The sequence below is a fragment of the Capsella rubella genome, unplaced genomic scaffold (assembly GCF_000375325.1).
Source record: "Capsella rubella cultivar Monte Gargano unplaced genomic scaffold, Caprub1_0 scaffold_4, whole genome shotgun sequence".
NCBI classification, from domain to species: domain Eukaryota; kingdom Viridiplantae; phylum Streptophyta; class Magnoliopsida; order Brassicales; family Brassicaceae; genus Capsella; species Capsella rubella.
In genome coordinates this window covers 13,951,892-13,974,535 of record NW_006238920.1, presented here as the reverse complement: position 1 = coordinate 13,974,535, position 22,644 = coordinate 13,951,892, and the positions used below count along the sequence as shown (strand labels likewise).

At 38.8% G+C, this 22,644-nt stretch overlaps 3 protein-coding genes across 4 annotated transcripts; all 3 read left to right on the top strand.

Moving 5' to 3' along the window:
* Positions 1-652: 652 nt before the first annotated feature.
* LOC17888295 (cytochrome P450 76C4) lies at positions 653-3,064 on the top strand. 2 transcript variants are annotated; one of them, XM_023784396.1, is made up of 4 exons: positions 653-1,028; positions 1,506-1,650; positions 1,744-2,019; positions 2,256-3,063. In XM_023784396.1, exons 1-4 carry the CDS (start codon positions 658-660, stop codon positions 2,874-2,876), a joined length of 1,413 nt encoding a protein of 470 aa, XP_023640164.1. In that variant the 5' UTR covers positions 653-657; the 3' UTR covers positions 2,877-3,063. The 2 variants fall into 2 exon arrangements, with proteins under 2 accessions (XP_023640164.1, XP_023640163.1); XM_023784395.1 differs by having other exon boundaries at positions 1,506-2,019; positions 2,256-3,064.
* A 602-nt stretch (positions 3,065-3,666) lies between these two features.
* LOC111831151 (cytochrome P450 76C4-like) lies at positions 3,667-5,941 on the top strand. Its single transcript, XM_023784838.1, has 3 exons — positions 3,667-4,049; positions 4,513-5,026; positions 5,284-5,941. The coding sequence occupies exons 1-3, from the start codon at positions 3,667-3,669 to the stop codon at positions 5,902-5,904; spliced, it is 1,518 nt and encodes a 505-aa protein (XP_023640606.1). The 3' UTR covers positions 5,905-5,941.
* Positions 5,942-6,632: 691 nt separating this feature from the next.
* LOC17888882 (BEACH domain-containing protein C2) lies at positions 6,633-22,523 on the top strand. The gene is made up of 32 exons (XM_006295998.2): positions 6,633-6,852; positions 7,236-9,293; positions 9,619-10,403; positions 10,869-11,609; positions 12,043-12,177; positions 12,430-12,534; positions 12,909-13,022; positions 13,119-13,195; positions 13,439-13,520; positions 13,889-14,212; positions 14,549-15,147; positions 15,276-15,360; positions 15,551-15,745; positions 15,945-16,493; positions 16,578-16,721; positions 16,793-17,272; positions 17,520-17,662; positions 18,132-18,201; positions 18,318-18,401; positions 18,554-18,610; positions 18,712-18,780; positions 18,861-18,947; positions 19,030-19,146; positions 19,302-19,451; positions 19,540-19,624; positions 19,712-19,832; positions 19,963-20,059; positions 20,146-20,259; positions 20,533-20,902; positions 20,975-21,717; positions 21,806-21,928; positions 22,103-22,523. The coding sequence occupies exons 2-32, from the start codon at positions 7,289-7,291 to the stop codon at positions 22,148-22,150; spliced, it is 8,898 nt and encodes a 2,965-aa protein (XP_006296060.1). The 5' UTR covers positions 6,633-6,852; positions 7,236-7,288; the 3' UTR covers positions 22,151-22,523.
* The last annotated feature ends 121 nt before the right edge of the window (positions 22,524-22,644 follow it).

Genomic DNA, 22,644 nt, shown 5'->3' with positions numbered 1-22,644 from the left:
ATTCAGTTTTTTTTTTTTTTTTTTTTTTTTTGCTTGGTTTAAACCAAATTAAAACTTTGTTCCGTTGGGTTTGGGTTAGTCAAATTTCTATTTGAATAGTTAAAGAATTTCAAAGTATTTTGTTATACTATCAAACTATTTCAATAAAAATGGGGTTTTTGCTGTGCGATTCCGTATGGTTCAAGTAGCTCGGCTAAAATATATGTAAAACGATATCCGACTGTTGGAATGTTTTCGGGTCCAAAGAAATACATGTTAGACTTAATTAAGTTCATAATATCAGATTAATTTAGTCATTTTTCCTATCTTTAGTGATCGAACTCGGCATCTTCCCAACTCTCCCCTTTTACGGAATTCTTTCTTTATTATCAAACTTAACATAATGCTTCAATTTCTCAATCATTTGGATACAAATCTAGCTTATCAGACTGGCCATTTTTTGTGTAATTTATTATCAATTAAAAAATCATTCCTTGACTTTTGTAACGCTGTAGGGTCCTTGAAAAAACATCGTGTATCTATTTTATGACAAGTCGGGTTCATAACTTGGTCCACGAGTGGGTGGATTTTGGACCTATACATTATATATAGTAGTATGAAGTTAACTAAAAATAAGTAATTGTGTGCTGTTTTCTATTATCATTGGAGAAAATAATTATGTTCTTGCTCTTTTGCTTTCTCTCGTCATGTTTCCTTATCTTCACCACCGCAAGATTCCGACGGAGCTCTTGCCAAGCCGCCACCCTACCTCCTGGACCTCCACGACTGCCGATAATCGGAAACATTCACCAAATCGGTCAAAACCCTCACCGCTCACTCGCTGACCTCTCTAAAACTTATGGGCCAATCATGAGTCTTAAGCTTGGATGTTTAAACTCAGTAGTCATAGGTTCACCAGAAGCTGCAAGAGAAGTACTAAAAACACACGACCAAATCTTGTCTGGCCGTAAATCAACTAACTCTATACGGTCCATCAATCACCACGAGGCTTCTGTAGCCTGGCTTCCTCCGTCCTCGGCTCGTTGGAGGTATAATTTGTACCTAACGTATTTTTCTTCTATGGTCCTATTATTTTCTCATTTATCTTCTTTGCTATTAATTATTAGAGATTCGGTTATTTCAAATGCAAAATATATATATATTCTTCAACCGCTAATCCATATATATATATATATATATATTATTTTTAAAGGACACAATAATTAATATTTACTCGTGATATAAACAATAACCATAAGTTAGACTTGTATCTCTGGTTGTATAGGTTCACTGGAGTATTGCTTGATGAATATTATAAACGCAGACCTATTTTTTTCCCTTGAGTTCGGCTTTACAATTTTTTTTTTATGTCCAACCTCCAATAATTTTTTGTACTACCACAAATTTGTATGTTTAAACATTGAATATTAAAAAAGAAAGCGCAACAAATATCTAAAAAGAGATAATAAATTATAGTTATGTTTGGTGCACAAAAAGAAAAAAACATTGTTGTTATGTTTCGTCAGGTTGTTGAGAAAATTATCTGCAAGTCTCATGTTCTCCCCGCAACGTATCGAAGCCACCAAAGCTCTGCGAATGAAGAAAATGCAAGAGCTTGTGAACTTCGTGAGTGAAAGCAGCGAGAGAGAAGAAGCAGTTGATATTTCTCGTGTATCTTTCATCACTGTTCTTAACATCATATCGAACATTTTGTTTTCTGTCGATTTTGGTAGCTACGACTCGAAAACATCCAATGAATTTCAGGACACGGTGATTGGTACCATGGAAGCTGCCGGGAAACCAGACGCTGCTGACTACTTTCCATTTCTGGGGTTTCTTGATTTGCAAGGTAATAGGAAGTCTATGAAGCATTGCACAGAGAGGTTGTTTAGGGTTTTCCGTGGATTTATGGATGCGAAAATAGCATTGCGGAATGAATCTACAGATGTTTCGAACATAGATTTCTTGGATTCGCTTCTTGCCCTCACCCAAGGAGATGAATCTGAAATCGACAGTAACGATATTGAACACCTTCTCTTGGTAAGTCCTACCAGCATTGAATCCACCTAATATCTTAAGACGGAAACGTCAAAAGTATGATGTGAAATATGTTCAATTAATGCTTTTACATGTGTATATATATCTGTTTTTGTTTGTTAAAAAAGAAGAGGAAGTTCTGTTTATTGAAGGAAGTTCTGAGATGAAATTGTATGAATTGTTTTCTATATCGCTTTCTTAAATGCCACCTTCACTGATATGTAATTTATATATGTCAGGATATGTTTGCAGCAGGCACGGATACAACCTCTAGTACGGTAGAGTGGGCAATGGCAGAGTTACTTAAAAACCCTAAAAGGATGGCGAAAGCTCAGGCCGAGATAGACAGTGTGGTCGGCCAAAACGGTGTCGTTAAAGAGACAGATATCTCAGAAATGCCCTATTTACAAGCGGTTGTAAAAGAAACTTTACGTTTGCACCCGGCTGTTCCCCTTCTCCTGCCGCGGGAAGCAGAAGGGGATGTGGAGATTCTTGGATTCACGGTGCCTAAAGATGCTCAGGTTTTGGTGAACGTTTGGGCCATAGGACGAGACCCGAATGTGTGGGAAAATCCGACTAGGTTCGAGCCGGAGAGGTTTTTAGGGAAAGAGATCGACGTGAAAGGTAAGGATTGTGAGCTTACACCGTTCGGGGCCGGACGTAGAATATGTCCAGGATTGCCTTTGGCTGTGAAGATCGTGGCTCTCATGCTTGCTTCTCTTCTTTATTCCTTTGATTGGAAGCTTCCGAACGGTGTCGTGTCTGAGGATTTGGATATGGAGGAGACCTTTGGTATCACATTACACAAGACCAACACGTTACATGCCATTCCCGTCAAGAAACGCGCCATTATTTTGTGATTGTAAAATACTTTCTTCTGTTTGCTTAAAAGAGTTCTCAACCATCTACTCATCACTTATCCGGGACTAGTTTTTGTATGTTTCTATCATTCTATGATTCTCCAAAGCGTTTAAAATAATACGCCAAACAAAATGTTTGATTTATCGTGAACTGTTTCCCTTTCAGTTTTAACTTTATAAAGCTTGCCTTGAATTGGTTTGCTCGGCTGGCAAAAAATTTAAGAAACTTTTGTTCTGTTGGATTTGGGTTATTTAAATTTGTCTTTGAATAGCTTAAGAAATTCAAAGTACTATTTCAAATTTATTTTTAAAGGGGGTTTTTGCTGACTGTTATAATTTTTTGGGTCCAAAGAAATACATATTAGACTAATTTTTCATAAACAGTATATTAATGCCTTTTTCATAAACAAAATTAACATAATGCTATAATTTCTTAAGTCATTGGGATACAAATCTAGCTTATCAGCACATGTAAAACCTTTTTTTTTTAACGATTGTAAAGTTTAATCACCCAACAAATACTGTTTATGAAATTACAGTATAAAAAGTTATGAAATTATAAAGCCGAAAAAATTTAAATTCGTGTGGCCAACCAAATGCGAAGGCCATTTGTTGCGTATGCATTAATTGAAAAATCATTCCTTGACTTTTGTAACGCTGTAGGTCCTTGTAAAAAACATCGCCGATCTATTTTTGTAACAAGTGGGATCTCAATCACTCGGTGGATTTTGGACCTACACATTATAAATATTTTTGTGTTGTTTTGTATCATTAGGGAATGAAATCACAAATGGAAATAATTATGTTCTTGGTCTTTTGCTTTCTCTCATCATGTTTCCTCATCTTCACAACCGCAAGATTCCGCCGAAGCTCCTACCAAGCTGCTAGGCTACCTCCTGGACCTCCACGATTGCCGATAATCGGAAACATTCACCAAGTTGGTCGAAACCCGCACCGCTCATTCGCCGAACTCTCTAAAACTTATGGGCCAATCATGAGTCTTAAGCTTGGATGTTTAAACTCAGTGGTCATAGGTTCACCAGAAGCTGCAAGAGAAGTACTAAAAACACACGACCAAATCTTGTCTGGCCGTAAATCAACTAACTCTATACGGTCCATCAATCACCACGAGGCTTCTGTAGCCTGGCTTCCTCCGTCCTCGGCTCGTTGGAGGTATAATTTGTACCTAACTTTTTTTTTTTCTGCTATGGTACTATTGTTTTCTTATTATTTTTTACTTGCTATTAATTATTAGAGAATAGTGATTCGACTGTTTCAAATGCCAAAAAGAAAAAAAAAAACATATTCTTCAACAGCTAATCTATAGATTTATATACTTTTTAAAAACAACACAAAAATTACTAATATTTACTAGTGATATAAACAATAATCATAAGTTAGACGATGTCGTCTCTAGTTGTATTGGTGTTCACTGGAGTATTATTTGATGAAATTAAGATATAAACGCATACCTGCATGTATATATCTTTTCCCTTGAGTTTGCCTTTACAATTTTCAAATGATTGTTTCTACTACCACAGTCTTGATCAGTGTTTAAACATTAAATGTAAAAAGATTAAAAAAGCACAACAAAGACATAAGAAGGAATCATTTAGTTGTTGTTATGTTTCGTCAGGTTGTTGAGAAAACTGTCTGCGAGTCTCTTGTTCTCCCCGCAACGTATCGAAGCAACCAAAGCTCTGCGAATGAAGAAGGTGCAAGAGCTTGTGAACTTCGTGAGTGAAAGCAGCGAGAGAGGAGAAGCAGTTGGAATTTCTCGTATATCTTTCACCACAGCTCTTAATATCATATCGAACGTTTTGTTTTCCGTCGATATCGGTAGCTACGATTGCAAAAATTCCAATGGGTTCCAGGAAACGGTGATTGCTGGCATGGAAGCTTCCGGGAAACCTGACGCTGCTAACTTTTTTCCATGTTTGGGTTTCCTTGACCTGCAAAGTAATAGAAAGACTATGAAGGCTTCCACAGAGAAGTTGTTTAGGGTTTTCCGTGAATTCATGGATGCGAAAACAGCATTGCGGAATGAATCTACAGATGTTTCGAACATGGATTTCTTGGATTCGCTTCTTGCCCTCACTCAAGGAGATGAACCTGAAATCGACAATAACGATATTGAACACCTTCTCTTGGTAAGTCCTACCAGCATTGAATCCACTAGTTTTGTGATGTCATAAACCGTAATATCTTAAGACAGACACGTCAAAAGTATGATGTGAACATATAATAACAACTTCAATGCTTTTACAGGTTTACTGTATATATATCTGTTCTGTTTATCAAAAAAGAAGAAGAAGTTCTGTTTATTAAAGTTTGAAATTGCATGAATTGTTTTCTATATCGCTTTTTTAAATGCCTCCTTCACTGATATGTGATTTATATATGTCAGGATATGTTTGCAGCAGGCACGGACACAACCTCTACCACCGTAGAGTGGGCAATGGCAGAGTTACTTAAAAGCCCTAAGACAATGGCCAAAGCCCAGGCCGAGATAGACAGTGTGGTCGGCCAAAACGGTGTCGTTGAAGAGACAGATATCTCAGAATTGCCTTATTTACAAGCGATTGTAAAAGAAACTTTACGTTTGCACCCGGCTGTTCCCCTTCTCCTGCCGCGGGAAGCAGAAGCGGATGTGGAGATTCTTGGATTCATGGTGCCTAAAGATGCTCAGGTTTTGGTGAACGTTTGGGCCATAGGACGAGACCCGAATGTGTGGGAGAATACGACACGGTTTGAGCCGGAGAGGTTTTTAGGGAAAGAGATTGACGTGAAAGGCAAAGATTATGAGCTTACACCGTTCGGGGCCGGACGTAGAATATGTCCAGGATTGCCTTTGGCTGTGAAGATCGTGTCTCTTATGCTTGCTTCGCTTCTTTATTCCTTTGACTGGAAGCTTACAAACGGCGTTGTGTCCGAGGACTTGGACATGGACGAAACCTTTGGTATCACATTACATAAGACTAAACCGTTACATGCCTTTCCCGTCAAGAAACGCAGTACTAGCTGTTAGCCATTGGAATGCTTTCGTCTGTTTGTTTAAAAGTTGTACTATCTATAAACTAATGATCTTATGATTTTAAAATATACAAGAAGATAATCTCACGATGTCGTTTCTTCTCGGGACCCTTCTTCTCGGTTGTTCTAGTTTGCAGATTTCTAGGGACTAGGGGGTTGAAGAAGTCAAGGTATCCATTTTTTTGCTATTGGGCCTATGTTATATCATAAATTAATACAAGACCCATAAATGATTTTTAATACATTTTTTTTTCTTCTCTCTTACATCGATCCAAAGCCCAAAAATTACTGTAAAACTGTATATAAGTGAGCTGCCAAGCTGGGTTGAAAGGGGGTTATGTAAAAAAGAGAAATAGAGGATTTGCTGTTTGGTGAAAGTGTAACCACCACACCAATGGGGCAATGGTTTCCACCAAAACAAATTTTATGATTGAAGTTTTATGTTAAAAAATAATAAATGTTTGTATTTTCCATCCCTAGAATTACTTGATTCAAGACTTTAAAAGGTAGATTTAGCAAGTAATTACTTTGAGACCCAAAGAAAGAAAAGTATCACATGTATATCACAAACTAGTAAAAAGAAATAAAAATTAGTGTTAGTTAACAATTAACATGGATAGCAAAATACTTAAATGAAAACTTCAGTGTTAATTGACTTTTTATGTGTTGGATCGAAGTTGCTAAAATCCCAAAATCAGTAAAAAACCACAATCTCTTCTCTTTCTCTTTCTCTTTCTCTCTCTCCCGCGCGCCCAAGTCGCCTCCCTTCACTACTCTTTCTCCGATCGTCGTCTCCACCTCTCTTTACTTTCGTCGTCCTCTGAATCTTCCGCATTCTCCGTCTACCAAGCTTTCATTGATAGAGAATCTGTCCAGATTTGCTGGACTGCTTCCTCCGATTCATTTTTGTTCATCATATCCGTACATCTCTCCGGTCCGATCCGTGCGTATACTCTTTCGCCATTGATTTCTATAAGCACTATTTTAATCCTTTCACAGTTGTCGAGGATACTCGTGGAACGTATTTTTTTTTTCTAGACGAATTTCAAAATCTTAAAAACTGATCCTCTCTAAGATCTACAGAGATCTTCTAATTGGATCTTTGTTGTGCCTTGAGCAGATATTTCTGTGATTTGCACGGATTTTCGTTTTTGTTTTATGCTGTATATGTAACTTTTAGTAGATCCAAGTGAGTGTATCATAAATGGATGCTTTTTGGTTCAATCACAGTGCCTTGTTCTCAACTTTACTTCTCATCTCCATCAGTGTCGATGCATTTGTCTCACAAGCTAATCTTTTTTTTTTACTTAATTCGATGTTTAACAGGTGGAGGCTAAGATAACGGTGTGAATGAGTGTACTCTTTTACAAGTTGATATAATGGAAGAAGATGATGAAAGAAAGCTCCCAGAAGCTGATGTTACTGATAAGCCTGATATAGCTAATCCTTTGCAGAGTAGGATAGAGGCATTTGATATAGGGGATTCTAGTTTTATTGCTAAGGATGATACAGCTTTGCAAGGGATCAGTTCAGCTGATAGGGTCTTCAAGGATGATGATTTTGAACAAGTGTCTCTGGGAGATCAGGAGAAAGCTGTGAATGAATCACAGGGTGACCTTATGGAACCTGGAAGCACTTCAAACTCTGATATTGGGAGGTCCTCGTTTGGTGCCACCGAAGGACTTACTTATCACTTATCCGGGACTCAGGAGATGTATGATTTGATGCCCATCGATGATGTGCAAAGTGACCGACTTTCTAGCGCTGGACCAGAGAAAGAAACACCTGATTCTCTGCAGCAGTCCCTGTCTGAACCTAGTCCGGATTCTCTCCACCATCTAGAATCTGGGTATTCCCCAGTTCATTCCCCGCAGAAACCCAAGCCAAAGGCTACAGTTCCAAATGTTTCTCCAGAGCTACTGCATCTTGTGGATTCAGCCATCATGGGGAAACCTGAAAGCTTAGATAAGCTAAAGAATGTTGTCAGCGGTATTGAGAATTTTGGTGCTGGAGAAGAGTCAGAGGCCACTGCTTTCCTTGTTATTGACTCACTTATTGCCACCATGGGTGGAGTTGAGAGTTTTGAAGAGGATGAAGATAGCAACCCTCCTAGTGTCATGTTAAATTCCCGTGCTGCAATTGTTTCTGGTGAGCTTATTCCTTGGCTTCCTGGTTTAGGTGATAGCGTTAATTTTATGTCCCCGAGGACTCGCATGGTTCGGGGTTTGCTTGTTATTTTACGGTCATGCACGAGAAATAGAGCTATGTGTTCGACGGCAGGGTTATTGGGGGTTTTGTTGCGATCAGTGGAAGAGATAATTTCCAAGGATGTTGATATGAAATGGAATGCTGCTGCTGTTCTGTTACTATGCATCCAACATTTAGCTGGGCACTCCCTTAGTGTCGATGATTTACACAGGTGGCTTCAGCTTATAAAAACAGCGATTGCAACAGCATGGTCAAGTCCGTTGATGCTTGCTTTGGAGAAGACAATGACTGGAAAAGAATCAAGGGGACCTGCCTGTACTTTTGAATTTGATGGTGAAAGCTCTGGCTTACTTGGTCCTGGAGAAAGTCGTTGGCCTTTTACGAATGGCTACGCATTTGCAACATGGATCTATATTGAATCATTTGCTGACACATTAAATGCTGCAACTGCAGCAGCTGCAATTGCTGCTGCCGCAGCAGCGAAGTCAGGGAAAACATCCGCCATGTCAGCTGCAGCTGCTGCGAGTGCGCTCGCTGGTGAGGGTACTGCTCATATGCCACGTTTGTTCAGCTTTTTGTCCGCTGATAATCAGGGGATAGAAGCATATTTCCATGCTCAATTTCTGGTGGTTGAGAGTGGTAGTGGGAAAGGAAGAAAGTCTTCGCTGCATTTTACTCATGCATTTAAGCCTCAGTGTTGGTATTTTATTGGTCTTGAGCATAGCTGCAAGCAGGGACTTCTGGGGAAAACCGAGAGTCAATTACGGCTATATATTGATGGATCCTTGTATGAAAGTCGTCCTTTCGATTTCCCTCGTATATCCAAGCCCCTCTCTTTCTGTTGCATCGGCACAAATCCCCCTCCTACTATGGCTGGTCTACAACGTCGTCGTCGTCAATGTCCTTTGTTTGCAGAGATGGGACCAGTTTATATTTTTAAGGAACCGATTGGTCCTGAGAAAATGGCGCGCTTGGCTTCTAGAGGTGGGGATGTTTTGCCTTGTTTTGGCAATGGGGCAGGCCTTCCTTGGTTAGCCACAAATGACTATGTACGTAACAGGGCAGAGGAAAATAGTAATTTGGATGCAGATATTGGAGGATATGCCCACCTGCTTTACCACCCTTGCCTGCTGAGTGGGCGGTTTTGCCCAGACGCTTCACTTTCTGGAGCAGCAGGTGCCTATATTTATACTCCATTTTTCTTAGAATTTAAGCTCAAATGCTCTTTATGCAAACGTTAATTTCCCAATAATGATTTTGATATTCTTTATTGTATGTTATCTAGCTGTCATGGTTGATTTGTTATCTACTTTAATTTGCTCATTTTCTCTGTCAATGATTTTATTTTTCTCTTCATAAATTCCTTCCGCCATTTTGTTTCTTCTCCAGAATCGTATAAATTTTATTGCTCTTTATTTCTGCAGATCAGAAACATTCATTTCCATATTGTGTCTGTAGTTAGAACAGAATATTTGACTTGTTATTTTTTTTCTTGGTTAAGGCACTCTAAGGCGACCAGCTGAGGTCCTTGGACAAGTCCATGTTGCAACGAGAATAAAGCCAGTGGAGTCCTTTTGGGCCCTAGCTTATGGAGGCCCCATGTCCCTGCTTCCTTTGACTGTAAGCAATGTGCATAAAGATAGCTTGGAGCCATGTCCTGGAAATCTTCCATTGTCTTTGTCTACTGTGACTCTTGCTGCACCTGTATTTAGAATTATGGCAGTTGCTATTCAACATCCTGGGAACAATGAAGAGCTGTGTCGTACTCAGGGACCCGAGATTCTTGCTAGGATTCTGAGTTATCTTCTACATTCACTTGCATCGCTTGACAGGAAGCATGACGGAGTAGGAGAAGAGGAACTGGTTGCTGCCATTGTTTCTCTTTGTCAATCTCAGAAGATCAATCATGTTCTTAAAGTGCAGCTTTTTCGCACACTTCTATTAGATTTGAAAATATGGAGCCTATGCAATTATGGACTCCAGAAAAAGCTATTGTCATCCCTTCAAGATATGGTTTTCACTGAAGCAACAGCTATGAGGAATGCCGAAGCTATTCAGTTGCTTCTAGATGGCTGTCGAAGATGCTACTGGATGATTTCTGAGAAGGATTCCGAGACCACTTTTCCTCTTGACGGGAATACCCGTCAAATGGGAGAACTCAATGCTCTTATTGATGAACTTCTGGTGATTATTGAACTTCTAATGGGAGCAGCATCTCCTTCTTTAGCTTCTGATGACCTCCGTCGATTACTTGGTTTCATAATTGACAGTCCACAGCCAAATCAGGTAATACGTTTTCCTTAGTGTTATTTTTTTTCAATGAACACCATTTGAGAACCAAATAGGGAAGTAAACTTTTCTACCATAATATAATAATTTAGTTGCCAACCGCAAGTTTCTTTTCCAATTTTTGTATACACCCTATTCTAATACTATTTGTCTTGGATGCACATTCTTCGCCATCTTTTAGTTATGCAGTCCACTTTGCATCTTAGCTCCTTTTGCAAATTGCTTCCACTATCACCAATAATACTATTTACCGCGTGATAGTAGTCAGAATATGTATACTTGAATAGTTGAATGCTGGAAAACCATCTTATAATAGTTTGCATGGTAAAATGTGGGTCATTTGGAGAGAAAATGATCTAAGAGGTTGCACTCTTTTGTGTTGGTAACTAAAAAAGAATGGCAATGACCAAATTAATTTACACATGCTGTCTGACACTATTTAACCTTTTTTTATATTTTTAGGTTGCGAGGGTATTGCACCTTATGTATAGGTTAGTTGTACAGCCGAATGCTGCAAGAGCTCAGATGTTTGCAGAGGTATTTATAACATCTGGTGGGATAGAAACACTTCTTGTTCTGCTGCAGCGAGAAGCTAAAACTGGTGAGGATAATGTTTTAGATATGGGCAAGAGTGGAGTAAGGTCATCGACTGATCAAAGTGAAAAGAGTCAGAACGACGGGTCTACTTCTGTTAAAAAGTTGGATTCCAGTGTTGAATCTTCTGGTCCTGATGGAAATTCTGTGGAGGATGATAATCTAGGGTCTCTGACTGAACCAGCGTCAGATCCACAAGAAAAGGAGCATGTATTTTCATCTGTCATTCGTGAGAATGACTCGAATTCCATCTCCCATTCCATAGATACTGAGAGAATATCATCTGTTTCTGAAATTGGTGGTATAAGTCTTTCGATTAGTGCTGATAGTGCAAGAAATAACGTTTACAATGTTGACAATAGTGATGCTGTTGTTGTTGGGGTCATCAGATTGATTGGTGCTTTAATTTCTAGTGGGCACCTAACATTTGATTCGGTTGCCCGTTCTGATGCGACAAGTAACATCGTGGGTAGTGGGCTCCATGAAAATGGAGGAACAATGTTTGATGATAAAGTAGCATTGCTTCTATTTGCTTTGTTGAAAGCATTTCAATCTGCTCCAAACAGGCTGATGACTGACAATGTCTATACAACTTTGCTTGGGGCCTCGGTATGACATGCTCTTGATATCCCATTTTGTTTAATCATTTTATGCACAAACTGATTGAAAAGTATGGTTTATGATTGCCATGTTACTACTTGCTAATGACTTGGGTGAAAAAAAGAGGGGGAGCATATAGCGGTTTTTATTATAATAAGTTAGTGTAAGTGTGTTTCTGCATGGTTCTTTCACTTCAACTTTGTACTTGCCTTTTTTGTATTGTTACAAAGGTGTGAAACTTGATGAAAGTTGTTTTAAAATTTGGCTCTTTAAAATGCTCTGTGATACCATGTATTGACTATGATGATTTACTATGGCGGTTGACTGTTGTGATCTGTGGTTCACATTTATACGTCAGCAATATATTTGGTCTACATTGATTCCGTTAAGAAGATTTTGGTGTGAGGTTAAAATTATTGCGATCACGTGTACTTTCTTGCAGATCAATGCTTCATCAACAGAAGATGGCCTTAACTTTTATGATTCAGGTCATCGCTTTGAACACTCCCAACTGTTGTTAGTCCTCCTGCGCTCTCTACCATCTGCGCCTAAGGCTCTACAAAGCCGAGCACTCCAGGTATATGTCATGACTGTCAAGATATAGATGTGGTCGTAAAGGTGCTTGAGATATATTATGAACCCTTGTTTAGTATAAATGTACTAGGAAACATTATGAGCATTTTGTTTCCAAATAGCTGTCATGACATCTAATAAAAATTGAGATTAGTTGTCTTAAACTTTTATTATGTGGAATTGTAAAAGCGTAGAACACTTGTTCATTGTCCTCTTCATTCGATGACTTTCTAAATTCACTCTTTCTTTTTGTCAGGATCTTCTTTTTTTGGCTTGTAGTCATCCGGAAAACAGAAGCAGTCTGACAAAAATGGAAGAATGGCCTGAGTGGATCTTGGAGATTCTGATCTCGAATTATGAGGTACTCATCCAACCTTAGAACCTAAACCTTTTCTTTCACAATTATTGTATTGTAAATTTGTATCTGTGCACTTAAGGTTTAGGGTTTATCGTTTAAGGGTTGGGGTTAGAGAGATAGGGTTATGATGGTTTAGGGTTAGAGATAGGGTTAGAGTTTAGGTTAGGTTAAGGGTTTAAGAGTTATCGTGAGAGATAGGGTTTAGGGTATAGGGGTTCGTTTAGGGTTAACTGTTCTGGATTTAGGTACTATTAAAATAGTATGAATTATAAGAAGTGCCAACAGGTCTGCAAAAAATACCCACGTTTTCAGTTGGTATGTTTTTGATGAAGTGCCCACTGCTCTACCGAATTTTGCTGACTTTTGTGTGTACACAGAAAGATGCAGGGAAACAGTCTGTTTTAGCGGGTTCTTCTGAGGTAGAAGATCTGATTCACAATTTCTTGATCATAATGTTGGAACATTCGATGCGCCAGAAGGATGGTTGGAAGGTTAGTATTTGATTTTATTTACTATTCTTTAATAATTAACATCAATGTAGCTGAGGTTAAATATTAATACTTGTGTCATCTCTTTCCTTTTTACAGGATATTGAGGCTACAATTCATTGTGCAGAATGGCTTTCTATTGTTGGTGGTTCTAGCACTGGAGAGCAAAGAATTAGGTATTTCCATTTACCGGTTCATAACTTTTTTACGCGTGAGTTTTTGAATGACTTCACTTTTCCTGAGCCACTTGTGTATTTCTAATATTTTTTAGCCTTTTATTCGGTTTCTGTTTTTGTTTTCTGAAGATGTGGTAGTTTTGAGTCATTTTCTCTACCTGATCATATTCTAGCGTTTCTTACCATATGCTTGGAGAAGTAGCCAGAATCCTGTAAATTATTTTTATCTTCTATTCTTTGAAGGCGTGAAGAGTCATTACCAATTTTCAAAAGAAGACTTTTTGGTGGATTGCTAGACTTTGCTGCCAGAGAACTGCAGGCTCAGGTAACTTTGTTTCTCCTGCGGGTTTTTTTTTTTAAAAAAAAAAATCTTATAATATACTGATAGAAATGAAATTAATATTCTTCTATGCCTTCCATGGTTCCACAACTTCCACATGAACTCAACTCCTTCCATTCCTGGAAATTCATTTTTAATGAGCTATTAAATGGCTATATAATAAGTTCCAAAGAAAATGTAGAGTTTGTTTTTACGAATGCACAAGGTATATAACATTCCACAGTGTTTTCTTACAAGAAAACGATCAATAAATCGTACTGCTCTCATATTATTCTTTCATGCTGTGTGTGTTCACTCGTCTATTGGGAAAGAACTAGATTTTTATCTACACCATCTTTCTTTTCCCTCAACAGACTCAAGTTATTGCTGCAGCAGCTGCTGGTGTTGCTGCAGAGGGTCTAACACCCAAAGATGCAAAGGCTGGAGCAGAAAATGCTGCTCAGCTTTCTGTCTTTCTGGTGGAAAATGCAATCGTGATTTTGATGCTCGTCGAAGATCATTTGAGGTTACAAAGCAAACAAATTTGTACAACAAATGCAGTTGATGCTTCTCCATCTCCTCTTTCTCTTGTTTCTCTTAAAAATCGTACAAGCACACTGACAGCGATCGGAGAATCGTCAGAGATTTCTAGCAGTCGTGCTTCACTGTCTAGTGATTCAGGGAAGGTCCCTTTGGATGTAAGTGGAAAACATTCTCAAAACGCCTAATGTTTCTTATATGAACTTTCCAATATTTCGTTTCTCATGTTTTCTTGTATGATCAAGTGCTTTTCAAGAAACCATGCTCATACATTTCATTGTATTTTCATGATATTGGTCTGTTCATGCTTCTCTTATGTCCTGATCAATTCGTCTCCTTGTTAGTTGGGTAACCTCTTTTTATTTTCATTGTTGTATCTTTTACGAGCATGCCAATTTCAATATCAAATTTAATATTGTTACTTGGGATTCTTTTATACATCACCATTTTTCTTACACTACAAAATTTCAAGTTACCTTACGTATATTTTTCAGATACTTGCTTCAATGGCTGATTCAAGTGGACAGATTTCTGCAGTCGCAATGGAGCGCCTTACTGTGGCAGCTGCAGCTGAACCTTATGAATCTGTTTCATGTGCTTTTGTTTCATATGGTAGCTGTGCCATGGATTTGGCTGAGGGTTGGAAGTATAGGAGTCGATTGTGGTATGGTGTTGGCTTTCCCTCTAAAACTAGTTCTTTTGGTGGTGGTGGCAGTGGTTCAGACTCTTGGAAATCTACTTTAGAAAAAGATACTCATGGAAACTGGATTGAACTTCCCTTGGTTAAAAAATCTGTATCCATGCTTCAAGCTTTGCTGTTAGATGAGTCTGGACTCGGAGGTGGCCTTGGAATAGGTGGAGGATCTGGTACTGGGATGGGAGGGATGACAGCCCTCTACCAGTTGCTGGACAGTGATCAGCCTTTCTTATGCATGCTTCGAATGGTGCTTCTGTCTATGAGGGAAGAAGACTATGGTGAAGATAATATGCTAATGAGAAATCTAAGTTCAGAACTTTCTTCCGGGAATTCAGTTACATTAGATAGCGGTTCTCAGATGTCTATGCGACAATCCCGATCAGCTTTATTGTGGAGGTAAACTCAATGACATATTTTGTTGATCTTTTCATGGCCAATTAGATATCCATCTGCTTAGATACTTTGTGTCAGCATTTTTGCAACCCTGGTAAAGTTTGACTCTCTTTTTTTTGCTTATCGCACAGTGTGCTCTCTCCTATCCTAAACATGCCAATATCTGATTCAAAGAGGCAGAGAGTACTGGTTACTGCATGTGTTCTCTATTCTGAGGTCAGTTCTTCCCTAATCAGATGAGGATGCTTAATGATTTTCTGGTCTCAAATCTCCATGCTGCAATTGGAAACTTGTTATCTTATTTTAATTTACTTCTGATGCTGTCCTTTGTGTTTTGGTTAAAATCTGATGCTGTCCAGGGTCCTTGTGTTTTCTTCACTTTTAATTCCAGCAACAATATGTGTAGGTATGGCATGCTATCAGCTTAGACAGAAGACCACTTCGTAAGCAGTATATAGAGGCTATTTTACCACCATTTGTTGCAGTCCTTCGAAGATGGCGACCACTTTTGGCTGGCATTCATGAACTTGCCACTGCTGATGGTATGAATCCCCTTGTCGTGGATGATCGTGCCTTGGCTGCTGATGCCCTCCCCGTTGAGGTAGCTTAAAGCTGTTTACATTCCCTCAGTTGCTATCATGTTTATATGTTTCTATAATGGTTACTGTTTATATCTAGTTGCTGAGATGCCATTTCAGCCCTGAAAAATATTGCTTACTTTTCCTTTAAGGTTTGTAATTAGGTTCAGTATTTTTGATGCTTGAGTTATTAAATTGAGCTATCCAAAATTTTCCGTTTAGGGTGCTCTTTCTATGATTACTCCGGAGTGGGCTGCTGCTTTTGCTTCACCTCCTGCTGCAATGGCTCTGGCAATGATAGCTGCAGGGGCAGCTGGCTGGGAAGCCCCACCACCTCCTACACCTTCACATTTCAGGCGTGACTCTTCAATGCTTGAGCGTAAGACTGCCAAACTTCAGACCTTTTCAAGCTTCCAGAAACCACTGGAGCCTCCAAACAACAATGCACCACCTCGACCAAGGGATAAAGCTGCTGCAAAAGCAGCAGCTTTGGCAGCTGCACGAGATCTTGAACGGAATGCAAAGATTGGTTCAGGAAGAGGTCTGAGTGCTGTTGCGATGGCTACATCTGCGCAGCGGAGGAATATCGGTGACTTGGAGCGTTTACAGAGATGGAACACTTCTGAAGCTATGGGAGTGGCATGGATGGAATGTCTCCAACCAATGGACACAAAATCAGTTTATGGAAAAGATTTTAATGCTTTGTCGTACAAATTTATTGCTGTACTTGTGGCAAGTTTTGCTTTAGCACGTAACATGCAAAGATCAGAGGTTTGTTTTCCACCTACGTCACACTTTATTGTTTTTGAAGGGTGCATACTCCTGACTTTCACTTTTTGGTTCAACTTCTACCAGATTGATAGGCGTATGCAAGATGATATCATAGCGGCAAATCGCCTGTGCTTGGGAAGCCGTGGTTGGCGCAAATTAATTCGTTACTTGGCAGAGATGAGATGCTTTTTTGGGCCTTTTGGAGATGAAATATGCAGTCCTGAACGCGTAAGCCATGGTTTGTTTTGGAATTACATGTTAAGAAGTTTCTCAATAATGTGATATCTTCTAACATGCAGGTTTTTTGGAAACTTGATTCTATGGAAAGCTTTTCGAGGATGAGACAGTGTATAAGGAGGGATTATTGTGGGACTGATCATCTCGGGGCAGCAGCAAACTATGACGATCAGACAGACACAAAAAGTGATAATGGTAGCAAGGGTTCTCCATCTAATCCTCCTATTCTTGCTGCTGACGCTATATCAATGGAAATAGCGTATGAAGATGATGAACATGGAGAGGGTGATCATCTTGATATCAAAGGCAATGCCGAAGAATATAGAAGGGAAAATGAAGAGAGGATATCTGGTTCACATGAACACGCATCCAGAAATTCAGCAGGAACTAGTGATCCTCGAACTTCAAATGATCGCGAAATGGTCCGAGATTCTTCAGCAGTATCACCTGGCTTTGTTCCCAGTGAACTTGATGAAAGGATCCTTCTTGAGTTTCCCACATCTATGGTCCGGCCACTAAGGGTTGTGAAAGGAACCTTTCAAGTATGTTCGACCAACTTGAATGTTTTGGATTTTCAACACGTAGCTAACACGAAATTATTGAAAAAATTGGATAAGAATCAACTAGAGTAGTGTTTTTTTTTTTTTTTTCAACTAGAGTAGTTAGATCAAGTGAATTCAAGAATTGTGGCATATAGACATTATAGAATCCTAAATTGGTTCATAATTCCCAAATATGCTTTTCTTGTATGGATTTCTGGTTGCTGATCAAACTGCTGTGCCTTCTCAGATTACTACACGGAGAATAAATTTTATTGTTGACATCAGAGAAAGCCAGAATTTGACTGATCACTCGTATGGTTCCCAATCACGTGACCAAGAAAAGGATCGTACTTGGCCAATGTCTTCTCTTCATCAGATTTATAGCCGGAGGTAAAGTTTCATCATCGAAATTCTGTATAGCTCATGTATTTTTCTTCATTTAATATCTTTCAGAGGATCTAGTGCTTTGAATTTAGAACTTTTATGTTTATTTAAGTAAGATATGAAATTTTTATCTAAAAGAAAATCTGGAATGGTTTATAGTTAATACCTATTGGCTATTGTTATTAAATACATTCCCTGGAAGACTGAAATGAAACTTTAAACCCTTTAATTGCCCACAAAACCAACACCAACCAGTCCTCATTTACCAGCAGATACGTGCTTAAACATTAACAGTATATTTAATATTTTTCTCTTGTTACCTTTCTCTTACCCGTGGAATTAGTCACTCTTTTTCATAGTTACCTGATATTATTTGGGAAGTTTTTCCTCTTTCTGTATGAGTGGAGATTCATATTTGTTCTCGCAGTATTAGCATATAACTGATGATCTATTTCTTTGTTTATTTCTTTCTCAGATATCTCCTGAGAAGGAGCGCCCTGGAACTCTTTATGGTTGACCGTTCAAACTTCTTCTTTGATTTTGGGGTATTTGCATCTAAACCCCTTTCTACGTATGAAATATTTATTCTAACCTTGTCAATCTCAGGTCTCCGCATGCTATAACCAATTACTTTTCCCAATTTACTTGTTTAACATCACAGAATACTGACGGAAGAAGAAATGCATATCGAGCTATCGTTCAAGCAAGGCCTCCTCACTTAAACAATATTTACCTAGCAACTCAGGTTTCTATTTTTCTCTTGCCAACTTCTTTGTTTAGTTTTTGAATTACTCTTGGTCCAAATTATTCTTCAGTGGGAAATTGATAAAGCATATGACTAGGCTGAGTCACTTTTTGTTCTGTGCTACGAATTTACATATATTGTTACTTGTTCAGAGACCTGAACAGCTTTTGAGAAGAACTCAATTAATGGAGCGCTGGGCTAGATGGGAGGTACCAATAAAGTGCATACTCACACTTGTCATACATTTTTTAATCCTTATCCGAGAATAACATCTGATACAGAAAGATCTCCATCTGGATCATATCTGCAGATCAGCAATTTTGAATACTTAATGCAGCTTAACACGTTGGCTGGCCGTAGTTACAATGATATTACTCAGGTAGATCTTGTGCTCTTTAGCATTTCGTGGTTAACTTGTCAATGCCTTTTCTTTCTTGATAGATATCTTATTCTTTGCAGTATCCTGTTTTCCCGTGGATTATTTCTGACAACAGTTCAGAAAGTCTGGACTTTTCAAATCCATCTACCTTCAGAGATCTTTCGAAGGTGGTATCCATAGCAGTTTGTTTCCATTTTACGTTCATAAATCTAGAGAATCTTGTTTTGATGTGGATCTGTATATCTTCAGCCAATTGGTGCATTAAACCCAGAGCGTCTCAAAAAATTTCAAGAGCGATATTCTAGCTTTGAAGATCCAGTTATTCCCAAATTCCACTATGGCTCACATTACTCAAGTGCTGGAGCAGTAAGTTCTGTTCGCTATAATATACTACCACTATTACTGCCAATCCCAGTTTAAAGTTTGTGTTCCTCTGAATCATGGTCAGAAGACAGTGTATACTATTTTCAATGCAACTGGATGGAGATTGTACACCTTTATCATTTAGTTCATGTGTGCAGGTGTTGTATTATCTGGCCAGAGTTGAACCGTTCACAACTCTGTCAATTCAACTTCAAGGTGGAAAGTTTGATCATGCAGACCGCATGTTTTCAGACATTCCAGGCACTTGGAATGGAGTTCTAGAAGACATGAGTGATGTGAAAGAATTGGTACGTATTGGTTTCCCTAAAGCATTGAATGGATTTCTCTTCCTCAACAATTCAAGAACCTACCCTTATTGAGCCACTAAATTTACAGGTTCCAGAGTTGTTTTACCTCCCTGAGGTGCTGACCAATGAAAATTCGATTGACTTTGGTACAACACAGTTGGGAGAAAAGCTTGGTATAGTGGTTCTCTTCCTTGTCATAGCCAAAATTTATGCCTGGCTTGGTGAAATTTTGCTAACTGATGCGGTTTTCTATCTATCAGATGCTGTAAAACTTCCTCCTTGGGCCAAAAACCCAGTGGATTTTGTACACAAACAACGAAGGGCTCTTGAGAGCGAGCATGTATCTGCACATATACATGAATGGATTGATCTCATATTTGGGTAGGTCTTCTCCTTTGAACAAATTATATACTGTCAGCACATTTCCACAGTTTTGTCCAGCAAAAATCACAAATTTTTTTTGTATGCCATTAAATTGTTTTTCCTACTTTCAATTAACTAATTTATTCAGGTATAAGCAACGTGGCAAAGAAGCTATAATGGCAAATAATGTTTTCTTCTACATTACCTATGAGGGGACTGTCGATATCGACAAGATCACAGACCCGGTAAGGCAATTTTTGCTATACTGTTGTAGTTGCTCAGTTTAAGTATTAACTCTTTGACATGACTTACCTCTGAATGTTTGATTAAGGTACAACAACGTGCTACACAAGACCAGATAGCTTATTTTGGGCAAACACCATCCCAGCTATTGACTGTTCCTCACATGAAGAGGATGCCGTTGAAAGATGTCCTACATATGCAGGTAATGCTAGTGTCAATTTGGGTTTGCAATTTAGTAAACTTCTTTTAAACAACATTTCTCAGAGGGTGAGCTATTATTTATCAAAATAAATAGAGTTTTACTATAGGAGTCTGAGTCATAAGGTGTAACGTAGAGTTTTCTCTGTTTACTGCATGCTATATGAGTATGGGAGAATCTCAGAGAAATTAAGACCAAGAAATCTCTTACGCAGTCTGTACTATATTTTCTTAAATCCACGACATGAACATGACAGTTGCTTTAAAATTTTGTCAGACTATTTTTCGAAATCCAAAAGAAATAAAACCGTATGCTGTCCAAGCTCCAGAACGTTGCAACATACCAGCATCGGCTATTCAGGCATCTTCAGATAGTGTTGTGATTGTGGATATGAATGTGCCAGCAGCTCGTGTTGCACAGCACAAGTGGCAACCAAACACCCCTGATGGCCAAGGTACTCCTTTCCTCTTTCATCATGGGAAGGCAACATCAACTTCAACTAGTGGGTCGTTCGTGCGCATGTTCAAGGGTCCAGCTAGTTCTGGAACTGGTGACTGGCAATTTCCTCAGGCACAGGCATTTGTCGCATCAGGAATCAGAAGTTCCTCTGTTGTTGCTATTACAAGTGATGGGGAAATAATCACAGGTAATAAGCAAGCATTTATATGGTCCCAAGTTTGATGGTATATATTTACGAAAATCATGTGTTTGATAACAGGTGGACATGCGGATAACAGTATCAAGCTAGTCTCATCTGATGGAGCAAAAACTCTGGAAACAGCTTTTGGGCACTGTGCCCCTGTTACATGTCTGGCTCTGTCTCCAGACAACAACTTCCTTGTGACGGGTTCACGAGACAGTACTGTTTTGTTGTGGAGAATTCACAAGGCGTTTACTTCTCGAACAAGCGTGTCTGAGCCATCAACTGGCTCCGGTGCGGCCTCCTCCGCCAGCAATACGAATCTGGCCAACACATCGGCAAACAAAGGCAAAAATTGCCGTCTTGAAGGGCCAATACAAGTTCTCCGTGGCCATCGAAGAGAAGTAATTTGTTGTTGTGTCAGTTCAGATCAAGGAGTCGTCGTTTCGTCTTCTGAGTCCTCAGATGTTCTATTGCATTCCACTAGAAAAGGAAGGCTGATCAGGCGATTAGTTGGTGTGACTGCTGATTCTCTCTGCATTTCATCTGATGGGGTTATAATGGCATGGAGTAGTTTGGAAGGTTCTGTTAGTGTGTTCACCATTAACGGAGTTCTGATCGCCAAAGCAAAACTTCCTTTCTCTTGTAGCATAAGTTGCATGGAAATATCTATGGATGGTCAAAATGCCTTGATTGGGATGAACTCATGTTCAAGAATGGACTTGTCGAGCACTAACGATACATCAACAGATGGCAAAGAAATTGAAAGACTGGATGTTCCATCTCCTTCAATTTGCTTTCTCAACTTATACACACTAAAGGTATTATCAGAACTCCTTGAAGAGGTTAACTGATTCACGGGCGCTATTCTTTTGGTCTAAACAACCTGATAATATTCTTGTCTTGTAGGTATTCCATGTGCTTAAGCTTGGTCAAGGCCAGGATATAACCGCACTGGCTCTGAACGTTGACGACACAAACTTAATAGTATCAACAGAAGATAAACAGTTGATAATCTTCACTGATCCAGCAGTAAGTTTTTATCATTTGAGAGTGTTTAGGTTTAGATGAGTCAATTGCTATAATTTACTAGTAAGTCTCCATAAAAATCAGCATCCTTGATAAGTTCTACGTCAGTTTATCAAGACACAAAGTTTCTATGATTGTACATAGTTTGTGACAATTTTTTTTGATAAATCCTTGCAGTTAAGCTTAAAGGTGGTGGATCAGATGCTGAAGCTTGGGTGGGAATGAGAGAATAGAATCAGACCTCGTTGATTGAAATGGCAAGAAAAAATTGTTGAAAATCTCAGGTTTGAATACTCGGAAGCCCGAGGTGAAGTAGCAAGCCATGGAAATCATAAACTCAGATTGTGGACATGTTTGTTCGTATGTAACATATGTAAGTATGGTTAGTCCCAGTAAAGTGATTCCGTTTCACCTGTCTCGTGTCATTTTTTTGTTCAGATTTATTCGGTCAATAGTTTTGTTAGTGGAGTCGGTTTATATAGATCAAAAGGCTTGTTGAGATTGGGGAGGTATACACACCCGAAGCTTCCTTATTTCTCTCCCCATTGAGTTTGTTTGTTGGTTATGTCTGTGATAAATGGCCTCTTTACTGATGATTTTTGATATATACAGTATATACATTTATTTATACAGAGCAATTTATTCCTCGTAAAATCATAATTTCATGATCGTTTATTTTGAGTTGGAATCCTAAAAATCATAAACCAAAATAAAAAAAA